Source organism: Xenopus tropicalis, chromosome 8 (assembly GCF_000004195.4).
Source record: "Xenopus tropicalis strain Nigerian chromosome 8, UCB_Xtro_10.0, whole genome shotgun sequence".
NCBI classification, from domain to species: domain Eukaryota; kingdom Metazoa; phylum Chordata; class Amphibia; order Anura; family Pipidae; genus Xenopus; species Xenopus tropicalis.
The window spans coordinates 10,151,880-10,177,256 of record NC_030684.2 but is presented as its reverse complement, the minus strand read 5'-3'; the positions used below and the strand labels follow the sequence as shown (position 1 = coordinate 10,177,256).

The 25,377-nt window shown below is 45.0% G+C and overlaps 1 protein-coding gene across 1 annotated transcript in view; it reads right to left on the bottom strand.

The window, feature by feature from the left end:
* Positions 1-270: 270 nt before the first annotated feature.
* The window catches only part of abo.4 (ABO blood group (transferase A, alpha 1-3-N-acetylgalactosaminyltransferase; transferase B, alpha 1-3-galactosyltransferase) gene 4), a 29,330-nt gene continuing 4,223 nt past the window's right edge, over positions 271-25,377 (bottom strand). The window contains exons 2-7 of the mRNA XM_002941921.5: positions 18,500-18,575; positions 15,113-15,166; positions 9,242-9,301; positions 5,839-5,874; positions 5,227-5,361; positions 271-2,564 (exon numbers count right to left, since the gene is read on the bottom strand). Of these exons, the coding sequence (XP_002941967.3) occupies positions 1,874-2,564; positions 5,227-5,361; positions 5,839-5,874; positions 9,242-9,301; positions 15,113-15,166; positions 18,500-18,575 (1,052 nt within the window). The 3' untranslated portion in view covers positions 271-1,873. The remainder of the gene's footprint in view (positions 2,565-5,226; positions 5,362-5,838; positions 5,875-9,241; positions 9,302-15,112; positions 15,167-18,499; positions 18,576-25,377) is intronic.

Here is a 25,377-nt window from a genome sequence, read left to right as displayed (position 1 = left end):
AGGGAAATTTGTGAAAAAAAATTGTTGCGACAATTTATTTGCCGACACGCTGAATTTTCCATGGCAAATTTTTGCGCCCGTTTTGCGAAAAAAATCACCAATGGGGAAACATGGAAATGCGCTGCGAATCCATGCCTGCCGAAAAATTCCACGCATCACTAGAGGTGATTTATCGACGTTAGAGTTATTTTCTCCCCGCGAGAAAATAACTCAAAAAAACCCTCAAATATTTGGAATTTATTAATTGCCAAAAACTTGAAAACTCGAGTGTAAAAATTCACCATCATTTATTATAATGCTATTTACTTGTATTTTTTATTTTATTGAAGTGGCTGTCTATTCTTTGTTACAGCACAGAGTATATCGCTAGAGTCCCAACCAACAATAAAATGCAAGACTTGATGAAAAGGAAGTCAAAAAAACAAACTAAATATGTAACATTTTAAAAAAAAATAATAAATATGTACCCCAAAACACCAATCCTATGGATTTTCATAGGATCGTGTCGGTATCAGTTCAAATTGGGAATGGGCTGGGGCATGTCACTGCTGAAAATGGTTTACCAGATGGAAATTCAACATCCAAAGGCTACAAGCAATTGAAAGTAACTGGGAACCAATCATAGGCCATACCAAAAGAGAATGGACCTTGGGCAGACCAATAGCCAAAATGAACCCTGTCTCTTAAAAGGAGAAGGAAAGGCATTTTGGCATTTTACTACCATTAGATTAGTGCCACCTAGAACATTTATTCTGCAGAAAGCTTTACCATACCTGAGTAAAGAGCTGTAGAAGCTCCCTCCGTTTGTTTAAGATTGCTGCTGCCATTTTAACTTGGTCTTCCTAGCTTACTGCTTGCAGCTCTAGCCTATAGCTCAGATTACACATTGTTTAATGGGAAGGGGGAGCAGGAGAGACCTGCGCAGACTCGGGCCCTGGGAAAGAAGGATTTTTCTGAGAGAGGAAGTCAGATACCTAAGAACATGTTTACAAAAAAGGAGACAAGAAATCCTGCTTCTTTTGATAGAGGACTCAGCATAACTGTGAGTGCTTATGGCTGTATTTACATAGACCTTTCTTATAAAGCTTACTTAGTTTTTATCTTTCCTTTCCCTTTAGAACAATCAAATAAAATGTGTGTGTAGAATGTTTTTGAATTTTAATGTCCCTCAAAGGAGAAATCAACAATGTATTGGATATAAATAGTGATGAGCGAATCTTTGTCGTTTTGCTTCACCGTAAAAATTGGTGTAACTGCTGTAACATACTGACTCATCTCGGGTGATGGCACTTATTGGGTGGTGGTCAGCCATGGGGAAACACCGACAAGCCGATCAACCGCATCATCATGACTTATTCTATATGGTATTAATATAATCAAACATTCTTTCTTTCATATAAATATGTATAAATATTACCCCCCCCCCCCCCCCCCGCATTTTCCTTGGTAGAGCTTCCCCATACTCCATTTTGCATATGGAAAGTAAGGATGCCACCTAGTCGGCCTAGCCAATAAAACACCCGCCAAGGCCAGGGGCCGGTATTACAAATTTACCCGCAATGTACTTTTCGGTAAATTTATAATCTCTCTTAATTTAATTTAGCTCATTTTTCCTTCCCCGATTTGCCCTCAATCTACTCTCTAGCTACCAGACCTGCCGTAGCTCTGCCCTTTATGAAGTTACCCGCCCCCTATCCCATTGACATCATGACCCACCCCCTCTTGTCAGCACCCCCCAGCCTGCTGGTAAAAAAAAAACCCCAAAAACCCAAAAACGTCCCTATGGGGAAGGGGCGTAGCAATACTAGAACAAGCGTCTGACTTCCTATTCCTCTCACTACTTCCTGTTTTGAATCGCGTATTTGTCCCACACTTATCTTCTAAACCTGACTTCCTTATAATCCTTATCAATGCCGATAAACCGCTTGATCTGCACGGCGCGTGGCGAGCCGTAATAATTATTCCAGACATACTCTGGAGAGAGGACCTTCGTTGGCTTGTAATAAAGGAAATATTTGTTGAGGTAGCTTTCGTCGTGCCATAGCGCCTCGATTCCAATGGCTTTGTCCGTCATCATGGCGGTATGGCAGTAATTGGTCAGCTTGTAAACTTCTTCAATGATCCCCCCGAAATAGCCTCCTGCATAATAGAAATCGCCCTCATCTACGGGAATGCAAGCGACTGATTTTGGGTTACGGTCATAGGTAAACTGCGCCCGCGAGGCTCCAAAGAAACCAGGATGTAAAGTCCCAAACACGTCGCCTAAGATTTCCACCCCAACGCTGCCATAGAACCTCATGTCCACGTCGACGCAAACCAAGTAATCGACCTCATTCATAAAACGGGTGTAGGTTTGGTCACGGATCATCTGCATACGCCTCATGGTGACATCCTGCCATCTTTGGTAGGCGGTAACATTTATTATATGTATGTTCCTCCCCTCACTGAGGGTTACGTTGGGAATGTCTTGGGCGCGATCTGTGAAGATGTAGTAATTGACCTTGTGTCCTACCATGAAAAACTTTTCTCCCGTTTCCAGAAAATCTTTCAGGAACCTTATATACCTGGGAAAAAGAAGAAAGGGGAAAAGAAGAAAATGAATAAATACCATTTTTTTAGGAGATATACGGTAAATGTGTAAAACAGCAACCGGGCAATGGATAAATATCTCCCGGGGCTACACAGCGGGGTATTTATATAAACTATAGTAGGGTTTCTGTAGCAAACACCCCAGCTGTACCGGTGCAGGAATGGCTACCCCCGGGGCTACACAGCGGGGTATTTATATAAACTATAGTAGGGTTTCTGTAGCAAACACCCCAGCTGTACCGGTGCAGGAATGGCTGCCCCCGGGGCTACACAGCGGGGTATTTATATAAACTATAGTAGGGTTTCTGTAGCAAACACCCCAGCTGTACCAGTGCAGGAACGGCTGCCCCCGGGGCTACACAGCGGGGTATTTATATAAACAACTTTTTGGTGTTACTGTTCCTTTAATTGTAGGTTTGAGGTTAGACTTTCCATAATACTGTGATTTATTTAACCAGGTGTGTGACTGGTGCATTAAACATTGTTTCCCTCCTACTGGCCTTAATGAGACACTAACATCTAAAATTGAACCTTTTTCACATTTATTATAATGTTTTCTTTGCACAATCTTTATAAATATGTCCTAAAAGTACGAGTTTTAGAATATGGATTGTGTTTGCTTAGGATAACTCCCATTCACTACTATTTTCCATGTGTTTTGCATTCAATAAATACCAGGCAATCGAGTTTCCGAGCCATAACTCAAATTCGAGTTTTGTAAGCACAAATAAACTCAAATTGAAGAAAGCAAAATCAAACCCAACCATGGATAAATCACCCCCTAATATTTTGAAAAATATTTTTTTGTTGGTATAGGACCTGTTATCCAGCATGCTCAGGACCAAGGGTATTCCGGATAAGGGGTCTTTCCACAATTTAGATCTCTATACCTTAAGTCTGCTAAAAAAAATCAATTAAACATTAATTAATCCCAATAGGGCTGTTCTGCCCCCAATAAGGGGTAATTATATCTTAGTTGGGATCAAGTACAGGTACTGTTTTATTATTACAGAGAAAAGGGAATCATTTAACCATTAAATAAACCCAATAGGGCTGTTCTGCCCCCAATAAGGGGTAATTATATCTTAGTTGGGATCAAGTACAGGTACTGTTTTATTATTACAGAGAAAAGGGAATCATTTAACCATTAAATAAACCCAATAGGGCTGTTCTGCCCCCAATAAGGGGTAATTATATCTTAGTTGGGATCAAGTACAGGTACTGTTTTATTATTACAGAGAAAAGGGAATTATTTAACCATTAAATAAACCCAATAGGGCTGTTCTGCCCCAATAAGGGGTAATTATATCTTAGTTGGGATCAAGTACAGGTACTGTTTTATTATTACAGAGAAAAGGGAATAATTTAACCATGAAATAAACCCAATAGGGCTATTCTGCCCCAATAAGGGGTAATTATATCTTAGTTGGGATCAAGTACAGGTACTGTTTTATTATTACAGAGAAAAGGGAATCATTTAACCATGAAATAAACCCAATAGGGCTATTCTGCCCCAATAAGGGGTAATTATATCTTAGTTGGGATCAAGTACAGGTACTGTTTTATTATTACAGAGAAAAGGGAATCATTTAACCATTAAATAAACCCAATAGGGCTGTTCTGCCCCCAATAAGGGGTAATTATATCTTAGTTGGGATCAAGTACAGGTACTGTTTTATTATTACAGAGAAAAGGGGATCATTTAACCATGAAATAAACCCAATAGGGCTGTTCTGCCCCAATAAGGGGTAATTATATCTTAGTTGGGATCAAGTACAGGTACTCTTTTATTATTACAGAGAAAAGGGAATCATTTAACCATTAAATAAACCCAATAGGACTGTTCTGCCCCCAATAAGGGGTAATTATATCTTAGTTGGGATCAAGTACAGGTACTGTTTTATTATTACAGAGAAAAAGAAAATCAGTTTTAAAATTCTGAATTATTTGATTAAAATGGAGTCTATGGAAGACAGGCTTTCTGTAATTCGGAGCTTTCTGGATAATGGGTTTCTGGATAAGAGGTCCAATACCTGTATCACTTTAAACTTCACACACACACACACTGGACTAAGAGCAGATCTGGTGTGGTTTGGCCATAAGCAAAAAGTCCAATGCCCTGAATTGTACATGTATCCAGTAGACCGATATGGTGCAGCCTGCTGCTTCTAGGTCAGCCAATGACCAGGGCTGGAAATAGACAATGAAGGGCCTAACTAAAGGTGGCCATAAATGGCAGATTTAAGATGCTCATTCAAGTCTAAGACTTATTATCTGTCCTTATATGGGGACCCCTAATGGGCCTCCCCAATTGATAGCGGTCTAAAAGTTGGCCAAATATCAATCTGGCGAGTTCTATTTTCCCATTGGATTGGGGACTACATCGGCTCATTGATTTGGTCCTTGGTCCAACAGCTGCTATACCTGCCATTGTAATTCAATTGAATCAGCCCAATACCGCCCACTTTAGTTGGGCATACTGGAAGAAGATCCACTCGTTTGGTGACCTCGCCAGACAGGCAAACCTTAACATGTATGGCCACCTTATGCAATCATTTCTGGATCCATAAATGATAGAAAATGTAAATATGACATTATGTAGAACTCAATAGGCTCTAAAGGATCTTAATGACTTACTTTTTAATAGCAAATGTCGTAATGCCAATACGTACACCTCTCTTGTGAAACTGGGCGTTTAGTATGTCGGAGTTAAATGTGCCGTTCCAGACTATGGGGGCCAACCACGGAGTTATAGTCAGTACATCAGTCCTCCTGGATTTTAAAAAGAAGAATAAAAAAAAAAATACAGCCATAAGCACAGAAACACTGCACTGAGTCCTCTATCAAAAGAAACACAGGAATTGTTTTCTATTTTGTACACATATTCTTTGGTATCAGACTTCCTGCTCTCAGGTAAATCCTTCAGGGCATGGCATGAGTTTTCTCTGCTCTCCCTCCCATCAAAATTCGCTCCCCCTCCCAACTATGCTATGTAATCTTAGCCAACAGCAGCTATAGCTGCAGCAGGAAGCTACTGAGACCAAACTAAAATGGCAGCTGCTATCTTAAACAAACAGAGGGAGCTTCTAGGGCTGTTTACTCAGGTATGGTAAAGCTTTCTACAGCATAAATAATATGGCTGTAAAATGCCAAAATGCCTTTCCTTCTTTAAAAATAAAATACATTTGGAGAACCCCACCACCCCTGCCCCATCCTCTTTGACCAACAGCTGCCTCAGGGGCTACTTACGGAGGTTTGAGAGTCTCCGGCTTTGGGTACAGCATTCTGCAAACAAAGAGAAATTCTGGTGTACATCACAGGACATCAAAATAATCGGTGCCAATAAGGCATTAATGGTTGAAACTGGACCCAGCGTTTTAATAAACTGGAAAAGCTCTTAATTAAAGATGAAACAACCACTAAAAGCCCTAAGAGTGGAAGAGAGAATTTTTTACATAGACTATAACGTGGGGTGAGGGTAATTAATCCATTAACAAACAAGGTTTGCTTGGCATCATAACAACTAATTGTTGTACCTGCTTGAATATTGGCATGGCTTTCAGATACTATATTGATTATGTATACTTATCATTTAATGTTTATTTATCATAGTGGCAAATAAATAAGACCTGTCGCTGGGCAACACAACAATGAACTAAAGTTGGAAGCCCAGTCCCAATGCCAATTAGAATGAGATCTTGGGTGATTTTTAATGTTGACCAACAAAGAGGACTGGCCAAAATGCCCCCAGACACACACCTTTGCCATGTTGGACAGTAGGCAGTATAAGAATGGTCTTCAAACACAGATGCTAAATGCACTTCCAGTAAGGACAAGGAAAGGCCACAGAACAAGTTCTCCATTTTGGTGTCCCATTCTGGGAACAACCATAGAGAGGAGAAATTAACCTGGAGGAGAAAAGAAGAAATAGGGCCAGAGATGGATGTCCTGGCCGAAGTGCTCCAAATACCATCCTTGTGGTAGATGTTATCGGAGCCAATGAAGCCCATCCCTGCGGTAGATATGATCAGAGCCAATGAAGCCCATCCCTGCGGTAGATATGATCAGAGCCAATGAAGCCCATCCCTGCGGTAGATATTATCAGAGCCAATGAAGCCTCAATTCACAACAACAAAGCATCCCAGTCCTAGCCAGTGCCAAACCACCTCCATCAAAGCCGACGTCACAGGAAAGGAAGGCACGGACATCCCTCAGAAAGGACTTGAATATCACCATCATGCCCGCGGATAAAGATGCACAGTTGCACGTAATTCAAAAGACTACCATGCAAAGGGGACCACACTTCTAAGCGACAACAACAAGAAGTTCCAAGAAGGGACCCCGACCAACAGTTACAAGAAAAAGGTCACAGACCTCTTAAAACAGCTACTGGAAGACAAAGCCATTGATAAGGCCTCGTATCATCACCTCTACACTGGGGAACCCCCCAAGATACACAAGGAAGGGGCCCCTCAAAGACAAATCATCATCAGCATTAATTCTGTGACCTACAATGTGGGAAAATACTTAGCCAACATCCTAGCCCCTTGGGTTGGAAACACAGAGCATCACATCCAGAGCTCCCAGGGTTTTACAAACAAAATCCAAGGGTTGGTACTGGGCACAGAAGAAACCATGGTACCCTATGATGTTACATCCCTTTTTACATGCATTCCCATTGCAGAGGTAGTTGAAACAGCGAGAAAATGGTTGCCAAAAGACAGCACCCTTGGCAACCGATCAAAGCTTAACCCAGAGCAAGTATGTTCCTTACTGGACCTATGCCTAAGTGCCATCTATTTCCAGTGCAAGGATAAGTTCTATAGGCAGAAGAAGCATGGCTTCTCCATGGGATTGCCGGTTTTGCCCATTGCGGCAAACCTGTATATGGAGGAAGTGGAAATAAAGGCCCTGGATAGCTTCAAATGAATCGCTCACAGTCATTGGTTCCGATTCATGGATGACAGCTGGGTTTAAAATACACACACAAAGGAAGATGTGCACAATGGCTTTTTATGAATGTTTGGTAAGAGCCATAGAGAGTAGAAAGCTGGAAATAAAGGTATAACGGAAACCAACCCACGCAGTACCGGCTGTTTGTTTTGGCGCCTCTCCCTGGAAGGTTTAATAACAACTCAAAGCTCCATTATCCTAATACAATCAATGCCCCGCCTTCATGAGATCCCTGATCCTATAATGGTTATGATAGACTAGAGATTACGCTGAATTGAGAAAGCCAGTTGGCTGACTGACAAAACATCTTCAAGAAAAACACAGAAAGTCCTGTTGCTTTGACTTATTACTACAGATATAGCTACTAAAGCTTAGTTGTGGAGCAACCATTTCAAGATTCTATCTTAAAATGATGGGAATCAACACACAAAGTATTTACAAACAAAATCATAACCTCCTCTGCTCCAGGACCCAATATCCTTATAATTCACGGTAGAGGGTACATGATACATGAGTGATACTCAGAGTTCCCTGTATAACTCAGCCTGCAGCCTTGTGCCTTTATATGGGGGGCACAGACCCCCTCAGTGACTGCTAATATCCTTATCATTTACAGTAGGGGGTACATTATCCCTTATAATACATGAGTGATACTCAGAGTTCCCTGTATAACTCAGCCTGCAGCCTTGTGCCTTTATATGGGCACAGAACCCCTCAGTGACTGCTAATATCCTTATCATTTACAGTAGGGGGTACAGTATCCCTTATAATACAGGAGTGATACTCAGAGTTCCCTGTATAACTCAGCCTGCAGCCTTGTGCCTTTATATGGGCACAGAACCCCTCAGTGACTGCTAATATCCTTATCATTTACAGTAGGGGGTACATTATCCCTTATAATACATGAGTGATACTCAGAGTTCCCTGTATAACTCAGCCTGCAGCCTTGTGCCTTTATATGGGCACAGAACCCCTCAGTGACTGCTAATATCCTTATCATTTACAGTAGGGGGTACATTATCCCTTATAATACATGAGTGATACTCAGAGTTCCCTGTATAACTCAGCCTGCAGCCTTGTGCCTTTATATGGGCACAGAACCCCTCAGTGACTGCTAATATCCTTATCATTTACAGTAGGGGGTACAGTATCCCTTATAATACATGAGTGATACTCAGAGTTCCCTGTATAAAGCTGGCCATACACGTGGCGATCTCACGATGTTTCGTACGACCATCGGTGGCACGAAACATCGTCAGATCCGCCACACACCATTCAGGGCTGAATCGGCAGGTAAGGAGGTAGAAACAATAGGATTTCTACCTCCTTCTGCCGATTCAGCTCTGAAGGGAGAATTTTGGTCAGGCGCCTTCTATGGCGCCTTCTAACTTGGCCGATCGGCGAGCCGACCGATTTCAGCAGCTTCCTGCGATATCGGTCGGCTCGCTGACATGCCATACACGCACCGATTATCGTACGAAACGAGGTTTCGTACGATAATATCGGTGCGTGTATGGCCACCTTAACTCAGCCTGCAGCCTTGTGCCTTTATATGGGCACAGAACCCCTCAGTGACTGCTAATATCCTTATCATTTACAGTAGGGGGTACATTATCTCTGTATAACTCAATCTGCAGCCTTTATAGCAGGGGATAAGATGTTACTACACTAAGTAATAATAATGCATTTTATAGCTTACCTCTCCAGCCTGACATCTGGTTCCTCAACCGGAGGGAATACAATGTTTTCAGCCGGATGCCTATAACACAAGCACAGTGTTACTTGGGCAGGTACTGGGCCACTTATCCAATAGGTTACACATTCAGAGCCTAATTTTATTAATGATAATTAGTTAAAACTCCATCATAAACAGACAGGATAGTCACCAATAGATTTGGTCCCCAACCTTTTTTAACCCATGAGCTACATTCAAATGGAAAAAGTGTTGGGGAGTAATACAAGCATGGAGGTACCAAATAAAAGCCGTGATTGGGTATTTGGTAGCTCCCAAGTGGACTGGCAGCCTACAGCTCTGTTTGGCAGTACTGGTTTTTAAGCAACCAAAACTTGCCTCCAAGCCAGAAATTCAAAAACAAGGCCACTGGGAACAACACCCAAGGGGTTGGGGAGCAGCAAGTTGCCCCCGAGCCACAAGTTGGGGATCACTGGTTTAGACCATAATAGGGGCATTTAGGCAGAGGGCTGCATCAATAAACCGGTATCCCCTTCTTCCAATGGGATTTTTTTTCCCATGCCCCATAGTGCCTAGAGTCTAAGGGGTGATTAGTGATCAGTGAATCTGTCCCGTGTCACCGAAAAATTTGCAAAACGTTGAAAAAATTAGGTAAATTTGTGAAACGTGGAAAACGATGTGTGACAAAGAGAACTGTCGCGACAATTTATTTGCCGACACGCTGAATCTTTCCATGGCAAATTTTTGCGCCCGTTTCACGAAAAAAAAAATCGCCAATGGGGAAATATGGAAATTCGCTGCGAATCCACGTCTGCCGAAAAATTTCACGCAACGCTAGGGGTGATTTATCGATATTAGCGGGTTTTTTTTTACCACGATTCAAGTTTTTTTGCTCTAAAAAAAACTCAAATGTCCGGAATTTATTTAATTTATCAGTTTGCTGTAGATTTACCTACAAAATCATTTTGGCAGGGAGGTGAAGAGGCTACATTGTTGTGGAGTTGGCATCTCTGCAATGTCAACTGGGAAAGGCTTTTCATGGGGTTAGACACAGAAGGAAAATGGAACATCTTTAAAACTTTGCTTTGCAGGTATACACAACAGTATATTCCCCTTGTAAGCAAGGAGAGGCATCGCAAAGCAAAACCTTTATGGCTGAATAAAACAGTTAAGGTCGAGGTTGGTAATAAAAAACGTGCTTTTAGGGCATTCAAGTTAGCTGGGACAGCGGGGGCTTTCATCAGGTACAAGGGGGCAAATAAAGCAGCAAAAAAGCTATCAGGCAAGCTAAAATAGAGATGGAAAGGGATATTGCAGCTAGGGGTAAAAAGAATCCAAAATTATTTTTTAATTATGTGAATAGTAAAAAAATTAAGCAAGAAGGGGTGGGAACTTTATTATCACGGGGGGGTAAGTTGGTCGATGAGAACGGGGAAAAAGCTGAAATTTTGAACTCTTATTTTTCATCTGTCTATACATCTGAGGAGCCAGATAATGAAGGCTTCCCTTGTAATATGCCCAGTTCTAGTAATTTAGCTACTGACGCATGGGTCACTCAGGAGGAAATTCAAAAGAGACTTGAACATGTAAAGGTAAACAAAGGTCCAGGGCCGGATGGGATTCATCCCAGGGTATTAAATGAGCTGAGCGCTGTGATTGCCAAGCCTCTTCACTTAATTTTTCAGGATTCATTGAGGTCTGGCATGGTGCCGAGAGACTGGCGGATTGCTAATGTGGTGCCATTATTTAAAAAGGGATCCCGTTCTCAGCCTGAAAACTATAGGCCTGTTAGTCTGACATCAGTAGTAGGAAAACTTTTGGAAGGGGTATTAAGGGATAGGGTACTTGAATACATTGCAGTTCACAATACTATTAGTTTGTGCCAGCATGGTTTTATGCGTAACAGATCTTGCCAGACTAATTTAGTCGCCTTTTATGAGGAGGTGAGCAGGAACCTTGATGCTGGAATGGCAGTTGATGTCATCTACTTGGACTTTGCTAAAGCGTTTGATACAGTACCTCACAGAAGGTTAATGATCAAATTAAGGAATATTGGCCTAGAACATAATATCTGTAATTGGATAGAGAACTGGCTGAAGGATAGAGTACAAAGAGTGGTGGTAAATGGAACATTTTCTAATTGGGCCAGTGTGGTTAGTGGAGTACCGCAGGGGTCAGTCCTTGGTCCTTTGCTGTTTAACTTGTTTATTAATGACCTGGAGGTGGGCATAGACAGTACTGTTTCTATTTTTGCTGATGACACAAAATTGTGCAAAACTATAAGTTCCATGCAGGATGCTGCCGCTTTGCAGAGCGATTTGACAAAATTAGATAACTGGGCAGCAAACTGGAAAATGAGGTTCAATGTTGATAAGTGCAAAGTTATGCACTTTGGTAGAAATAATATAAACGCAAACTATCTACTGAATGGTAGTGAGTTGGGGGGATCCTTAATGGAGAAGGATCTAGGGGTTTTTGTTGATAACAAGTTGTCTAATGCCAGGCAGTGTCATTCTGTGGCTACTACAGCAAATAAAGTGCTGTCTTGTATAAACAGGGCATTGACTCAAGGGATGAGAACATAATTTTGCCCCTTTATAGGTCCCTGGTAAGGCCTCACCTTGAGTATGGGGGGCAGTTTTGGGCTCCAGTCCTTAAGAGGGATATTAATGAGCTGGAGAAAGTGCAGAGACGTGCAACTAAACTGGTTAAGGGGATGGAAGGGTTAAACTATGAGGTGAGACTGTCGAGGTTGGGGTTGTTTTCTCTGGAAAAGAGGCGCTTGCGAGGGGACATGATTACTCTGTATAAGTACATTAGGAGGGATTATAGGCAGATGGGGGGGTTCTTTTTTCCCATAAAAACAATCAACGCACCAGAGGCCCCCCCTTTAGATTAGAGGAACGGAGCTTCCATTTGAAGCAGTGTAGGGGGTTCCTCACGGTGAGGGCAGTGAGGGGGTTGGGGAATGCCCTGCCGGGGGATGTTGGGTAGGGGGTTCCTCACAGTGAGGGCAGTGAGGGGGTTGGGGAATGCCCTGCCGGGGGATGTTGGGTAGGGGGTTCCTCACGGTGAGGGCAGTGAGGGGGTTGGGGAATGCCCTGCCGGGGGATGTTGGGTAGGGGGTTCCTCACGGGGAGGGCAGTGAGGGGGTTGGGGAATGCCCTGCCGGGGGATGTTGGGTAGGGGGTTCCTCACGGTGAGGGCAGTGAGGCTGTGGAATGCCCTTCCTAGTGATGGGGTAATGGCAGATTCTGTTAATGCCTATAAGAGGGGCCTGGATGAGTTCTTGATCAATCAGAATATCCAAGGCTATTGTGATACTAATACCTACAGTTAGTACTAGTGGGTGTATATATAGTTTATGTATGTGAGTGTATAGATTGGTAGGTGTGGGTTAGGTGTGCTGGGTTTACTTGGATGGGTTGAACTTGATGGACTCTGGTCTTTTTTCAACCCTATGTAACTATGTAACTATGTATCTTGTGCACATAAAATCTGACTATGACCTGAATATTTGATATGCGCTGGGTGTGCCAGTTATGCATAATGCAAGGGAGCATTAGCGCATCAGATTATATAAACACAAAAAAATGTAACAGAATATGGGGGCTGATGAGCAAGTTAGTGTGACTGCCTGGGGAGAATGGAAACAAATGCAGCAGAGATTCTTGGAACCAAGACAAAGAATTAGTTTGAGACGGGTGTACATGTTACAGAAATGTCCCAGTTAGGTGCTCGAAATGTCCAGTAGCCGTACACCAAAATCCACTTAACCGCATACACAGGCAAGTACAGTCCATTGGCAATATTGCCCATATATAGCCCATATTGATCCATTTCTTTGTCCATTAATTCAATTCCAATTGCCAAGGTTAAGGAAGCAGGGGTGGCAACCCAGTCACTTCCCCACGAGCCTGTGAAATAGGCATTATTATACTGGGACTATATACTGGGACTATAAAGAGTGTGACGCACTCCAGTCACAGGACTGTCTGATGAAATTGCTCTCAGTATAATGTAGACACCAAGCAAACTCCTCAATCCAAATGGTATTTATATTGCTATACAGGGCCGGAACGGGGGATAGCAAAAGGGGCCCAAGCCCAGAGTTCTGTTTCTTATCATCCAGGTCACTCCTCCCCCTACCCGCTCATCACTGCTCCCTCTTCTCCCCCTACCCGCTCATCACTGCTCCCTCTTCTCCCCCTACCCGCTCATCACTGCTCCCTCCCCTCCCCTCTCCTCCCCCTCCCCTACCCGCTCATCACTGCTCCCTCTTCTCCCCCTACCCGCTCATCACTGCTCCCTCTTCTCCCCTACCCGCTCATCACTGCTCCCTCTTCTCCCCCTACCCGCTCATCACTGCTCCCTCTTCTCCCCCTACCCGCTCATCACTGCTCCCTCTTCTCCCCCTACCCGCTCATCACTGCTCCCTCTTCTCCCCCTACCCGCTCATCACTGCTCCCTCTTCTCCCCCTACCCGCTCATCACTGCTCCCTCTTCCCCCTACCCGCCATCACTGCTCCCTCTTCTCCCCCTACCCGCTCATCACTGCTCCCTCTTCTCCCCCTACCCGCTCATCACTGCTCCCTCTTCTCCCCCTACCCGCCCATCACTGCTCCCTCTTCTCCCCCTACCCGCTCATCACTGCTCCCTCTTCTCCCCCTACCCGCTCATCACTGCTCCCTCTTCTCCCCCTACCCGCTCATCACTGCTCCCTCTTCTCCCCCTACCCGCTCATCACTGCTCCCTCTTCTCCCCTACCCGCTCATCACTGCTCCCTCTTCTCCCCCTACCCGCTCATCACTGCTCCCTCTTCTCCCCCTACCCGCCCATCACTGCTCCCTCTTCTCCCCCTACCCGCCCATCACTGCTCCCTCTTCTCCCCCTACCCGCTCATCACTGCTCCCTCTTCTCCCCCTACCCGCTCATCACTGCTCCCTCTTCTCCCCCTACCCGCTCATCACTGCTCCCTCTTCTCCCCCTACCCGCTCATCACTGCTCCCTCTTCTCCCCCTACCCGCTCATCACTGCTCCCTCTTCTCGCCCACCCCACTCCTTGTGTAGCATGGGTAACAGGGGCAGTGGGGGAAATTTAATGTGGAGTTGGGAAAGAGGGGGAACGTTGGCAGGGGGAGCAAGAGGGATGAGTAATGCGTTGTGCCAGGGTAAACACCATCATAAACTGACAGAATAGTAGATTTGGCCACAAACATGGTGGGTCAAAAAAGGCAAAACTGATGACCCTCAGACCAACATTTAGACCAGAGGTCCCCAAACTTTTTTTAACCCATGAGCTACATTCAAATGTAAAAAAGAGTTGGGGAGCAAAACAAGCATGAAAAATTGTTCCTGGAGATACCAAGTAAGGGTTGTGATTGGGTATTTGTTAGCCCCTAAGTGGATTGGCAGCCTACAGCTCTGTTTGGCAGTACAACTGGTTTTTAAGCAACCAAAACTTGCCTCCAAGCCAGGAATTCAAAAACAAGGACACTGGGAACAACACCCAAGGGGTTGGGGAGCAACATGTTGCCCCTGAGCCACTGGTTGGGGATCACTGGTTTAGACCACAATAGGGGCATGTAGGCAGAGGGCTGCATCAATGAACAAATGTCATCTTCTCCCAATGGGATTTTTATACCGGCCCAATATATGTTTGATGGACCATCAACCAGAGACATGGTCCCAAACTAATACTGGTCCGTGCGCGGCTTTACTAATCTAGAAAGCAGATTTCGTTGACATTTTATTGAGATGGAAAACAAAGAGAAAAAAAAATAGTAGAAGTGGAATATTTTCATCAACAAAGATATGAAATAGGAAACCCAAGCCAAAAGGTGGAGGCACAAAGCAAACATGACCGAAAGGACTCACGTATCACAGATAAATATGTTACGGGGATGCCATGGGCTGTTCTTCATAACATTCCTGTTAGAAACAAATGAAAAAGGGGTTTATTGCCTGGAAATGTGATTCAAATGACTTATTTTCATTAAGCAACTTTTTATTCTTGGGTTCAGTAAGTGCAAAATTCCCATCTGGAGGTGGAAGCTTTGAGACTCAAATAAATATGACAGTAGTCAACTGCCTGTATCCTCCAATCCCACAATTCCCTGCTGCACACGTGATGTCACTATGGAAAGGGACATCACTGTACAATGTATTGTGGGTTATGTAGTTCCGGCATGCTGTCTGTAAGCTGTGGAGAAGCAGTTACAATTTGTAACACCAATGTTTTAGTCCCTCCTCCCCTGCCAGGATTTCAAATGATGCAGAAAGAGAAGAACTGTTTTGCAGCTGGATTTGTTGTTTACACTCCCTGCAAAGAAAGGTTGCATCCCAAACAAATAAAACTGGATTAATCTGGGGCACACAGCCCTTGTTCTTCCTATGGGTAAAGAGTGGTAGCAGGGAAACTGGCAAGATGGGGTTGGGTCACCAAAAAGAATTGTGACCTCTGGAAAAAAAAAAAAAACAAGCTCAAAGCCCTATAGGAAAGTCTATAGATCTGCTGACTTCAACTCAACTAAATATCTGTGAAATCAACTGGAACCGCTATTGTAAGCCAGTCATAAACCGCCATTGTAAGCCAGTCATAAACCGCCATTGTAAGCCAGTCATAAACCGCCATTGTAAGCCAGACATGGTTCCCAACTTCAGGGCTGAACCTCATTAATGTTCTTAATTCAACAAACAACGAAAACAAAGACCACCAATGAGGTTCCAATATTTAGTGGGAACCCTTCCCAGAAGAGCAGAGCAGCAAACAGAAGACCAACTTCATATGGATACCTTTGGTTTTGCAATGCCCACATACTGTACTATTGGCCAGGCCCGGACTTGCAATCTGTAGATGATGGTAAAGTCAGAGGGGCTGCTGTAAGGTGCCGTAGACAGTCACTATTTATTGGGCTGGGGGGGCTGTTTGTGCCTCTGGGTACTGGGAATGCCAGGGGGGCTGTAAGGTGCCACAGACACTCACTATTTATTGGGCTGGGGGGGCTGTTTGTGCCTCTGGGTACTGGGAATGCCGGGGGGGCTGTAAGGTGCCACAGACAGTCACTATTTATTGGGCTGGGGGGGGCTGTTTGTGCCTCTGGGTACTGGGAATGCCAGGGGGGGCTGTAAGGTGCCACAGACAGTCACTATTTATTGGGCTGGGGGGGGGGCTGTTTGTGCCTCTGGGTACTGGGAATGCCAGGGGGGCTGTAAGGTGCCACAGACACTCACTATTTATTGGGCTGGGGGGGCTGTTTGTGCCTCTGGGTACTGGGAATGCCAGGGGGGCTGTAAGGTGCCACAGACAGTCACTATTTATTGGGCTGGGGGGGCTGTTTGTTCCTCTGGGTACTGGGAATGCCAGGGGGGCTGTAAGGTGCCACAGACACTCACTATTTATTGGGCTGGGGGGGGCTGTTTGTGCCTCTGGGTACTGGGAATGCCAGGGGGGCTGTAAGGTGCCACAGACACTCACTATTTATTGGGCTGGGGGGGCTGTTTGTGCCTCTGGGTACTGGGAATGCCAGGGGGGCTGTAAGGTGCCACAGACAGTCACTATTTATTGGGCTGGGGGAGCTGTTTGTGCCTCTGGGTACTGGGAATGCCAGGGGGGCTGTAAGGTGCCGTAGACAGTCCCTATTTATTGGGCTGGGGGGGCTGTTTGTGCCTCTGGGTACTGGGAATGCCAGGGGGGCTGTAAGGTGCCGTAGACAGTCCCTATTTATTGGGCTGGGGGGGCTGTTTGTGCCTCTGGGTACTGGGAATGCCAGGGGGGCTGTAAGGTGCCGTAGACAGTCACTATTTATTGGGCTGGGGGGGCTGTTTGTGCCTCTGGGTACTGGGAATGCCAGGGGGGCTGTAAGGTGCCGTAGACAGTCACTATTTATTGGGCTGGGGGGGGGGCTGTTTGTGCCTCTGGGTACTGGGAATGCCAGGGGGCTGTAAGGTGCCACAGACAGTCACTATTTATTGGGCTGGGGGGGGGGCTGTTTGTGCCTCTGGGTACTGGGAATGCCAGGGGGGCTGTAAGGTGCCGTAGACAGTCACTATTTATTGGGCTGGGGGGGGCTGTTTGTGCCTCTGGGTACTGGGAATGCCAGGGGGGCTGTAAGGTGCCACAGACAGTCACTATTTATTGGGCTGGGGGGGGCTGTTTGTGCCTCTGGGTACTGGGAATGCCAGGGGGGCTGTAAGGTGCCACAGACAGTCACTATTTATTGGGCTGGGGGGGCTGTTTGTGCCTCTGGGTACTGGGAATGCCAGGGGGGCTGTAAGGTGCCACAGTCACTATTTATTGGGCTGGGGGGGGGGCTGTTTGTGCCTCTGGGTACTGGGAATGCCAGGGGGGCTGTAAGGTGCCACAGACAGTCACTATTTATTGGGCTGGGGGGGGGGGCTGTTTGTGCCTCTGGGTACTGGGAATGCCAGGGGGGCTGTAAGGTGCCACAGACAGTCACTATTTATTGGGCTGGGGGGGGGCTGTTTGTGCCTCTGGGTACTGGGAATGCCAGGGGGGCTGTAAGGTGCCACAGACAGTCACTATTTATTGGGCTGGGGGGGCTGTTTGTGCCTCTGGGTACTGGGAATGCCAGGGGGGCTGTAAGGTGCCACAGACAGTCACTATTTATTGGGCTGGGGGGCTGTTTGTGCCTCTGGGTACTGGGAATGCCAGGGGGGCTGTAAGGTGCCACAGACAGTCACTATTTATTGGGCTGGGGGGCTGTTTGTGCCTCTGGGTACTGGGAATGCCAGGGGGGCTGTAAGGTGCGACAGACAGTCACTATTTATTGGGCTGGGGGGGGGGGGCTGTTTGTGCCTCTGGGTACTGGGAATGCCAGGGGGGCTGTAAGGAGCCACAGACAGTCACTATTTATTGGGCTGGGGGGGGCTGTTTGTGCCTCTGGGTACTGGGAATGCCAGTGTTTAGAATGTTATAGATTGTGAATTATTTGCCTTTCTTTTTAAAACGGAATTGTCACTAGGGTGGGAGCCTAGTTGCTAAGGTAATTAGGAGTCTAGCAACCAGATAGCTGCTGGAGAGTTGCTACATAATTCAAAAACCACATATAATAAAAATTGAAGACCAATTGCAAATTGACTCTGCACCTTCACCTTATCTTTAATATGATATAAACATCCCCTTTAATTATACACAAGCAGCCCCAATAGATCACTTCCCGGGCTGCTTCCTAAGGTTAATAATTTTAATAGAAAATGCTCTTTATATACTGTATATACTGTATGTCTCCCCATTCTACTCACCAGCTCAGCGAACACACGAAAACCAGGACACAGCAGAGACCGAAAAAGAAGCATCTGATTGGCCGTAACCTTTCCACTGTAGGAGAGACGGAAATAATATAACTCACTAGAGAAGATAGGTTTTAGAATCATTAATATTTGGTTTCTCTCGTACGAAAAGTTTCGTACAGGTATAGGACCCATTATCCAGAATGCTTGGGACCAAGGGTATTCCAGATAAGGGGTCTTTCCGTAATTTGGATCTCCATACCTTAAGTCAATCAATAAGACATTAATTAAACCCAATAGGGCTGTTTTGCCCCCAATAAGGGGTAATTATATCTTAGTTGGGATCAAGTACAGGTACTGTTTTATTATTACAGAGAAAAGGGAATCATTTAACCATGAAATAAACCCAATAGGGCTGTTCTGCCCCCAATAAGGGGTAATTATATCTTAGTTGGGATCAAGTACAGGTACTGTTTTATTATTACAGAGAAAAGGGACTCATTTAACCATTAAATAAAACCAATAAGGCTGTTCTGCCCCAATAAGGGGTAATTATATCTTAGTTGGGATCAAGTACAGGTACTGTTTTATTATTACAGAGAAAAGGGAATCATTTAACCATTAAATAAACCCAATAGGGCTGTTCTGCCCCAATAAGGGGTAATTATATCTTAGTTGGGATCAAGTACAAGTACTGTTTTATTATTACAAAGAAAAGGGAATCATTTAACCATTAAATAAACCCAATAGGGCTGTTCTGCCCCAATAAGGGGTAATTATATCTTAGTTGGGATCAAGTACAGGTACTGTTTTATTATTACAGAGAAAAGGGAATCATTTAACCATTAAATAAACCCAATAGGGCTGTTCTGCCCCAATAAGGGGTAATTATATCTTAGTTGGGATCAAGTACAGGTACTGTTTTATTATTACAGAGAAAAGGGAATCATTTAACCATTAAATAAACCCAATAGGGCTGTTCTGCCCCCAATAAGGGGTAATTATATCTTAGTTGGGATCAAGTACAGGTACTGTTTTATTATTACAGAGAAAAGGGAATCATTTAACCATGAAATAAACCCAATAGGGTTGTTCTGCCCCCATTAAGGGGTAATTATATCTCAGTATGGTATCACTCTGTACAGGCTATGTGCAAACTTAGGGGGCTGTTCCTGCTGAATTGTGCTTCAGTAGCATTAGTAGCGATGCAACCGATCTTGGTATGTGCCTGGTGCCGTGCAAGAACAAATGCACCACTCACAAATAAAAAGCACTATAGCTTTTCTCACAGTCAGGCATCACAAGCTTCCAACAGACATTCATTCAGTGCCGGACTGGGACCCCAGGGGCCACCAGAAAACCTCAGACCATAGACCCGCTGTCCAAACTATATTTCCTCCTTTGCTCTCCCAACCTCTTTATTCTCCTAGTCTCTTTTATTTACATGCTAGCATCTATTCCTCCATCTATTACTCCTTTCTCTTCACACTCAGAAATAAGGACCATAAAACAGGCCAAATGGTCAGGAACAGGAGGGCCCACTAGCCCCTGGGCCCACCGGGAGTCTTCCTGGTATCCTGTTGGGCCACGGCATTCATGATATATTTTTCATTGGTTTCAAGGATATTTGTCTGCATGGGTGGTTATGACTCTTGACGCAATCCTGCTCATAAATAGACATTGTGAGACATTGTGAGATATGGATTCTTGGCTGAAGAGCTGTCAGACACACCCCTCTCAAATGACCTCTTACCCTTGGTTGGGTGGCACCCCTCTGCTATGAAATGGCACCAGGCTTGTTTGAAGCAGGCTGGGCCACTGCCACCTTCTCCTAGCTTGCCTGGCCTCCCCTGTGCCTCATTAGATGAGCAATATAGGAGTGTACAATTGGTGAAAACATTTTGTACTGACATAGGAATGCCTGAGTAGATTGAGAAAGATGGCGGCACCCAGCCCTGCTCAAACCTACCCTGAGCTGGCCTCCCTGGCTCTCACTTCCACCCACCCATGATATTGCTCCTTGCATTAGCTTCACATGCTGCGTTTGACTGGGTGTTTGAAGGCCACTAAGGCCACCACCCTAGGGGACCCTGCCACCCAGCCACTCACTCCCTACCGACCTTTCCACACATGCACCTAGACTTACTTTGTTGTGATCAGGGGTAGAAGGCAGTGGGGGTGCAACAGAACTAACCAGTAGGGATCGGGTCTGGGTCAACGGGACCCAAGACGGCCAGTGGCCACTGGATTTTTTCCTGCTGGCCCAGTCCGACCTGGCTCGCCTGCCTACTAGTGATGTTCGGATCAAGAGAAACTCAACCCGCATCCAACCATAACCAACCCACCCCCAACCCGCCGATGATGTCACAAAGGGGCAGGACGGATGGGCAGAGTAGGCAGAAGAGCTCAAACTGAACCCACCAATAATGTGCCGTGGCCTGCTTGAACCCCGTGGGTACTGGCCCAGCCCGCACATCACTGCTGCCTTCCCTTCATTCTGTCCCTGCCCTGAAAATCCTGTTCAAGACCTGTTTTGTAGAATATATTTTGGAGCTGATGACTAGAAAAGAATTCAGTTTTGCCCAAGAAATCTATATATGGAAACTCATTATCTGTCTGGGCTTGTTATCACTACCGTGACGCCTCCGAGAAGTGTAGCCACTCTATACGGGCTATACATGCCAAACCCGTATAATGACATTTTATAGGCTGTACTGAGACAGAAGCTGAAAAGGCAAAATAAGGGGATTTGTAAAGCATATAATGGAGGATTAGTGTCAACGCAAGGACAGAAAACACATCTTCCAATACGCAGACCATCAAACAAGCCAGAAAAATATGTATGAAACCAATGGAGACCAATGGAAAATGTTTGCATTGTGGCAGGGTCGGACACTGGGAGAAAACCCAGTTGGCCATGGTCCTTGTAGGCCCCACCTGCCCAGGCAACGTGTAACGTGGCAATGAGCTATGTGCCTGGGGGGGTGGGGGGGGGAGGTGTGACTGCAGGTTGGGAAGCTCACCAGTGGGGTGGGGGGGGCCCCAAGATGGCAGCATTCCATTTCTGTAACAGGAGAGAGTCTTGGTCTGGGTAGCAAGAGTAGATGAAGATGGCAACGTAGGGAACGATTATGCACGGTGCTTGTTCATCTCATGAGTGGGAAAAGGCTAATGAACATACCATGGATCAGGATTGAAATCTTGCTTAAGGTCCCCATACACGGGCCGATTGTAGCTGCTGATATGGGTTCCTTGGAGCGATTCATATAGGGGCACCAACGACGCCTGAAATCAGCCAGATATCGATCGGGCAGGTTGAAAAATTTAGCCCCATCGGGGTCCGCATCTCCTCCTATACCCATCATTCTAACTGAATTAGCCTGGATTTGCCCGATATCGCCCACCCGTAGGTGGGGGATATCGGGAGAAGATCCGCTCGCTTGGCAACATCGCCAAGCAAGCGGATCTGAAGGTGTATGGCAGCCTTTAGTCCACTACCTCGGTCTACAATAAAGGTGGCTCTAGGCTATAAGATCTGCTGGTTTGCCAAGGTCGCCAAACAAGAAGATCTTTCCATCAATATGTCCAGCTAAGGTGGGGGATATTGGAGTAATATGATTGTTTGGCCGTCGGTGGCAATCATCATTGGTCTTGCCTATTGCCCCTTGGGCCGAACAATCAGATCAGGTTGGCCATACTTCTAGTCTGCAATGGCCACATCCTTCTCTGATTGTTTGGCAGTTGGTGGCAATCATCATTGGTCTTGCCTATTGCCCCTTGGGCCAAACAATTAGATCAGGTTGGCCATACTTCTAGTCTGCAATGGCCACATCCTTCTCTGATTGTTTGGCAGTTGGTGGCAATCATCATTGGTCTTGCCTATTGCCCCTTGGGCCAAACAATTAGATCAGGTTGGCCATACTTCTAGTCTGCCATGGCCACATCCTTCTCTGATTGTTTGGCAGTTGGTGGCAATCATCATTGGTCTTGCCTATTGCCCCTTGGGCCAAACAATCAGATCAGGTTGGCCATATCTTCTAGTCTGCAATGGCCACATCCTTCTCTGATTGTTTGGCAGTTGGTGGCAATCATCATTGGTCTTGCCTATTGCCCCTTGGGCCAAACAATCAGATCAGGTTGGCCATATCTTCTAGTCTGCAATGGCCACATCCTTCTCTGATTGTTTGGCAGTTGGTGGCAATCATCATTGGTCTTGCCTATTGACCCTTGGGCCAAACAATTAGATCAGGTCGGCCATATCTTATAGTCTACAATGGCCACATCCTTCTCTGATTGTTTGGCAGTTGTGGCAATCATCATTGGTCTTGCCTATTGCCCCTTGGGCCAAACAATCAGATCAGGTTGGCCATACTTCTAGTCTGCAATGGCCACATCCTTCTCTGATTGTTTGGCAGTTGGTGGCAATCATCATTGGTCTTGCCTATTGCCCCTTGGGCCAAACAATCAGATTACAATGATAGAAAGAGGATAATCGATAAGTTGGTGTGGCCCCCAATCCGATGGGAAAATCAACTCTGCCTGATGGAGATCTGGACAATGTTAGGCCAGATATCAGTCCGGTGGGCCTGTCAGGGGTCCCCATACATGGTCAAATAAGCTGCCAAATTGGTCTGAATTCGGCTGCCCGTGTATTGCCAGTTTAATATGCCAATGTTGCAGGCTGCCAAAGCAAAGCCTTATCACCTCCAGTCACCCCTCCTAGAGTGTTGCAACCCATTGACAAGAACAAGGATGTGGCCATTGCAGACTAGAAGATATGGCCAACCCCAACCCCCACCCCCACATTTGCCCCCCCCCCCCTTTTCTTTTTCTTTTTAAAATTGACTTTCGGTTGCAAACTCGGTTCCCCTTTAAAGGGTAAGTAAAGAAAATAAAATTTTGCCCTATGAAAGAAAACGTCTAAGCAGCTTCCTGCGTCAAAAGTTAATTTTAACCAGAATTGCTATTGAAAGCAGCGTCTCTCCGGGCCATTACAATGTTGCTAAGACAGTGTTGCCGTCTGTTACATTGTTTTAAAGGTTAAGAACCACCGGGGCGGGGCAGAGAATACAAACGGCTGGACAGATCCTGCTTTCAATAGCAATAATACGTACACATAACTATCAAACCATGAAAAATGGCTTATGAATGTATATTAGGAAGTTGCTTAGAATTACATGTTCTATCATTAGACAAGATGCTAGGTTTAGGTTAACTTCCCCTTTAACATATTCACTATAGAGTAGTGATGAGCGAATCTGTCCCGTTTCGCTTTGCCGAAAAATTTGCGAATCTTTCAAAAGATTTGCGAAACAGCGAAAATGTTGCACGTCAAAAAAAAAAAAATTGTCATCCGCGGCTATTATTTCATCGCCCACGGCTATTATTTTGACGCGTGGCTATTATTTAGTTGCCTGCGCCTATTATTTCGCCGCGTGGCTATTATTTCGTCATCCACAGCTATTATTTTGTCGCCCACGGCTATTATTTTGTCGTCCGTGGCTATTATTTTGTTGCCCACGGCTATTATTTTGTCGCCCACGGCTATTATTTTGTCATCCGCGGCTATTATTTTGTCGCCTACGGTTATTATTTCGTCGCCCATGGCTATTATTTCGTTGCCCGCGCCTATTATTTCGCCGCGTGGCTATTATTTCGTCATCCGCAGCTATTATTTTGTTGCCCACGGCTATTATTTTGTCATCCGCGGCTATTATTATGTTGCCCACGGCTATTATTTCGTCGCCCATGGCTATTATTTCGCCGAGTGGCTATTATTTCGTTGCCCGCGCCTATTATTTCGCCACGTGGCTATTATTTCGTCATCCGCAGCTATTATTTTGTTTCCCACGGCTATTATTTTGTCATCCGCGGCTATTATTTTGTTGCCCACAGCTATTATTTCATCGCCCACGGCTATTATTTCGCTGAGTGGCTATTATTTCGTTGCCCGCGCCTATTATTTCGTTTCCCGCTCCTATTATTTCGCCGCGTGGCTATTATTTCGTCATCCGCAGCTATTATTTTGTTGCCCACGGCTATTATTTTGTCATCCGCGGCTATTATTTTGTTGCCCACGGCTATTATTTCGTCGCCCACGGCTATTATTTCGCCGAGTGGCTATTATTTTGTTGCCCGCACCTATTATTTCGTCATCCGCAGCTATTATTTTGTTGCCCGCGGCTATTATTTTGTCGCCCACGGCTATTATTTTGTCGCCCGTGACTATTATTTTGACGCGAGCGACAATTTTTGGACGTGCAGCTAATCTTTCCACAGCGGATTTTTTCATCTGTTTCGCGAAACAATCCACCAATAGCATGCCTGGCGAAACATTTCGCCCATCACTACTATAGAGATAGGCAATAATAATAAGAATAACCTCGCACTATAGTCAAGCGTTTGGGTGCACTTGTATGTATATAATCAGTATAATTCACTATAAGAACAGACACACATGTGAACAAGGCACGCCAATTTAGACCATAAAATTTAACCTTTATTAAGTGTTACTTTAAAATCCTATCATTAAAAACTAATTTTGAGGAACAGGAAAAGTTAAGACAAAAAATAAAAAATGACCTTTATGTCTGTTTCGGGGATTTCTATCAGCTCAACTTAGCTGAAAGAGTTACAATCTTAGTTCATTTTGTTACACCGTTTCTTTTGATGTTGCCGTGTAATTACAATGTAGCAACGTTTAGGGACATAGGCAGATACTGGGAAGGGTTTGCTCTATTCGTTCAGAACTTTCCCTAGTTTTACCTTCTCTGATTTTCAGAATTGTGTTTGTTACCGAGGCGGAACCTGTTATGTTATCACGATGTAAGATAAATACAAAATAAATAGCCACATTCTATAGATACATATCAGGAGCCCATCAATCAAAT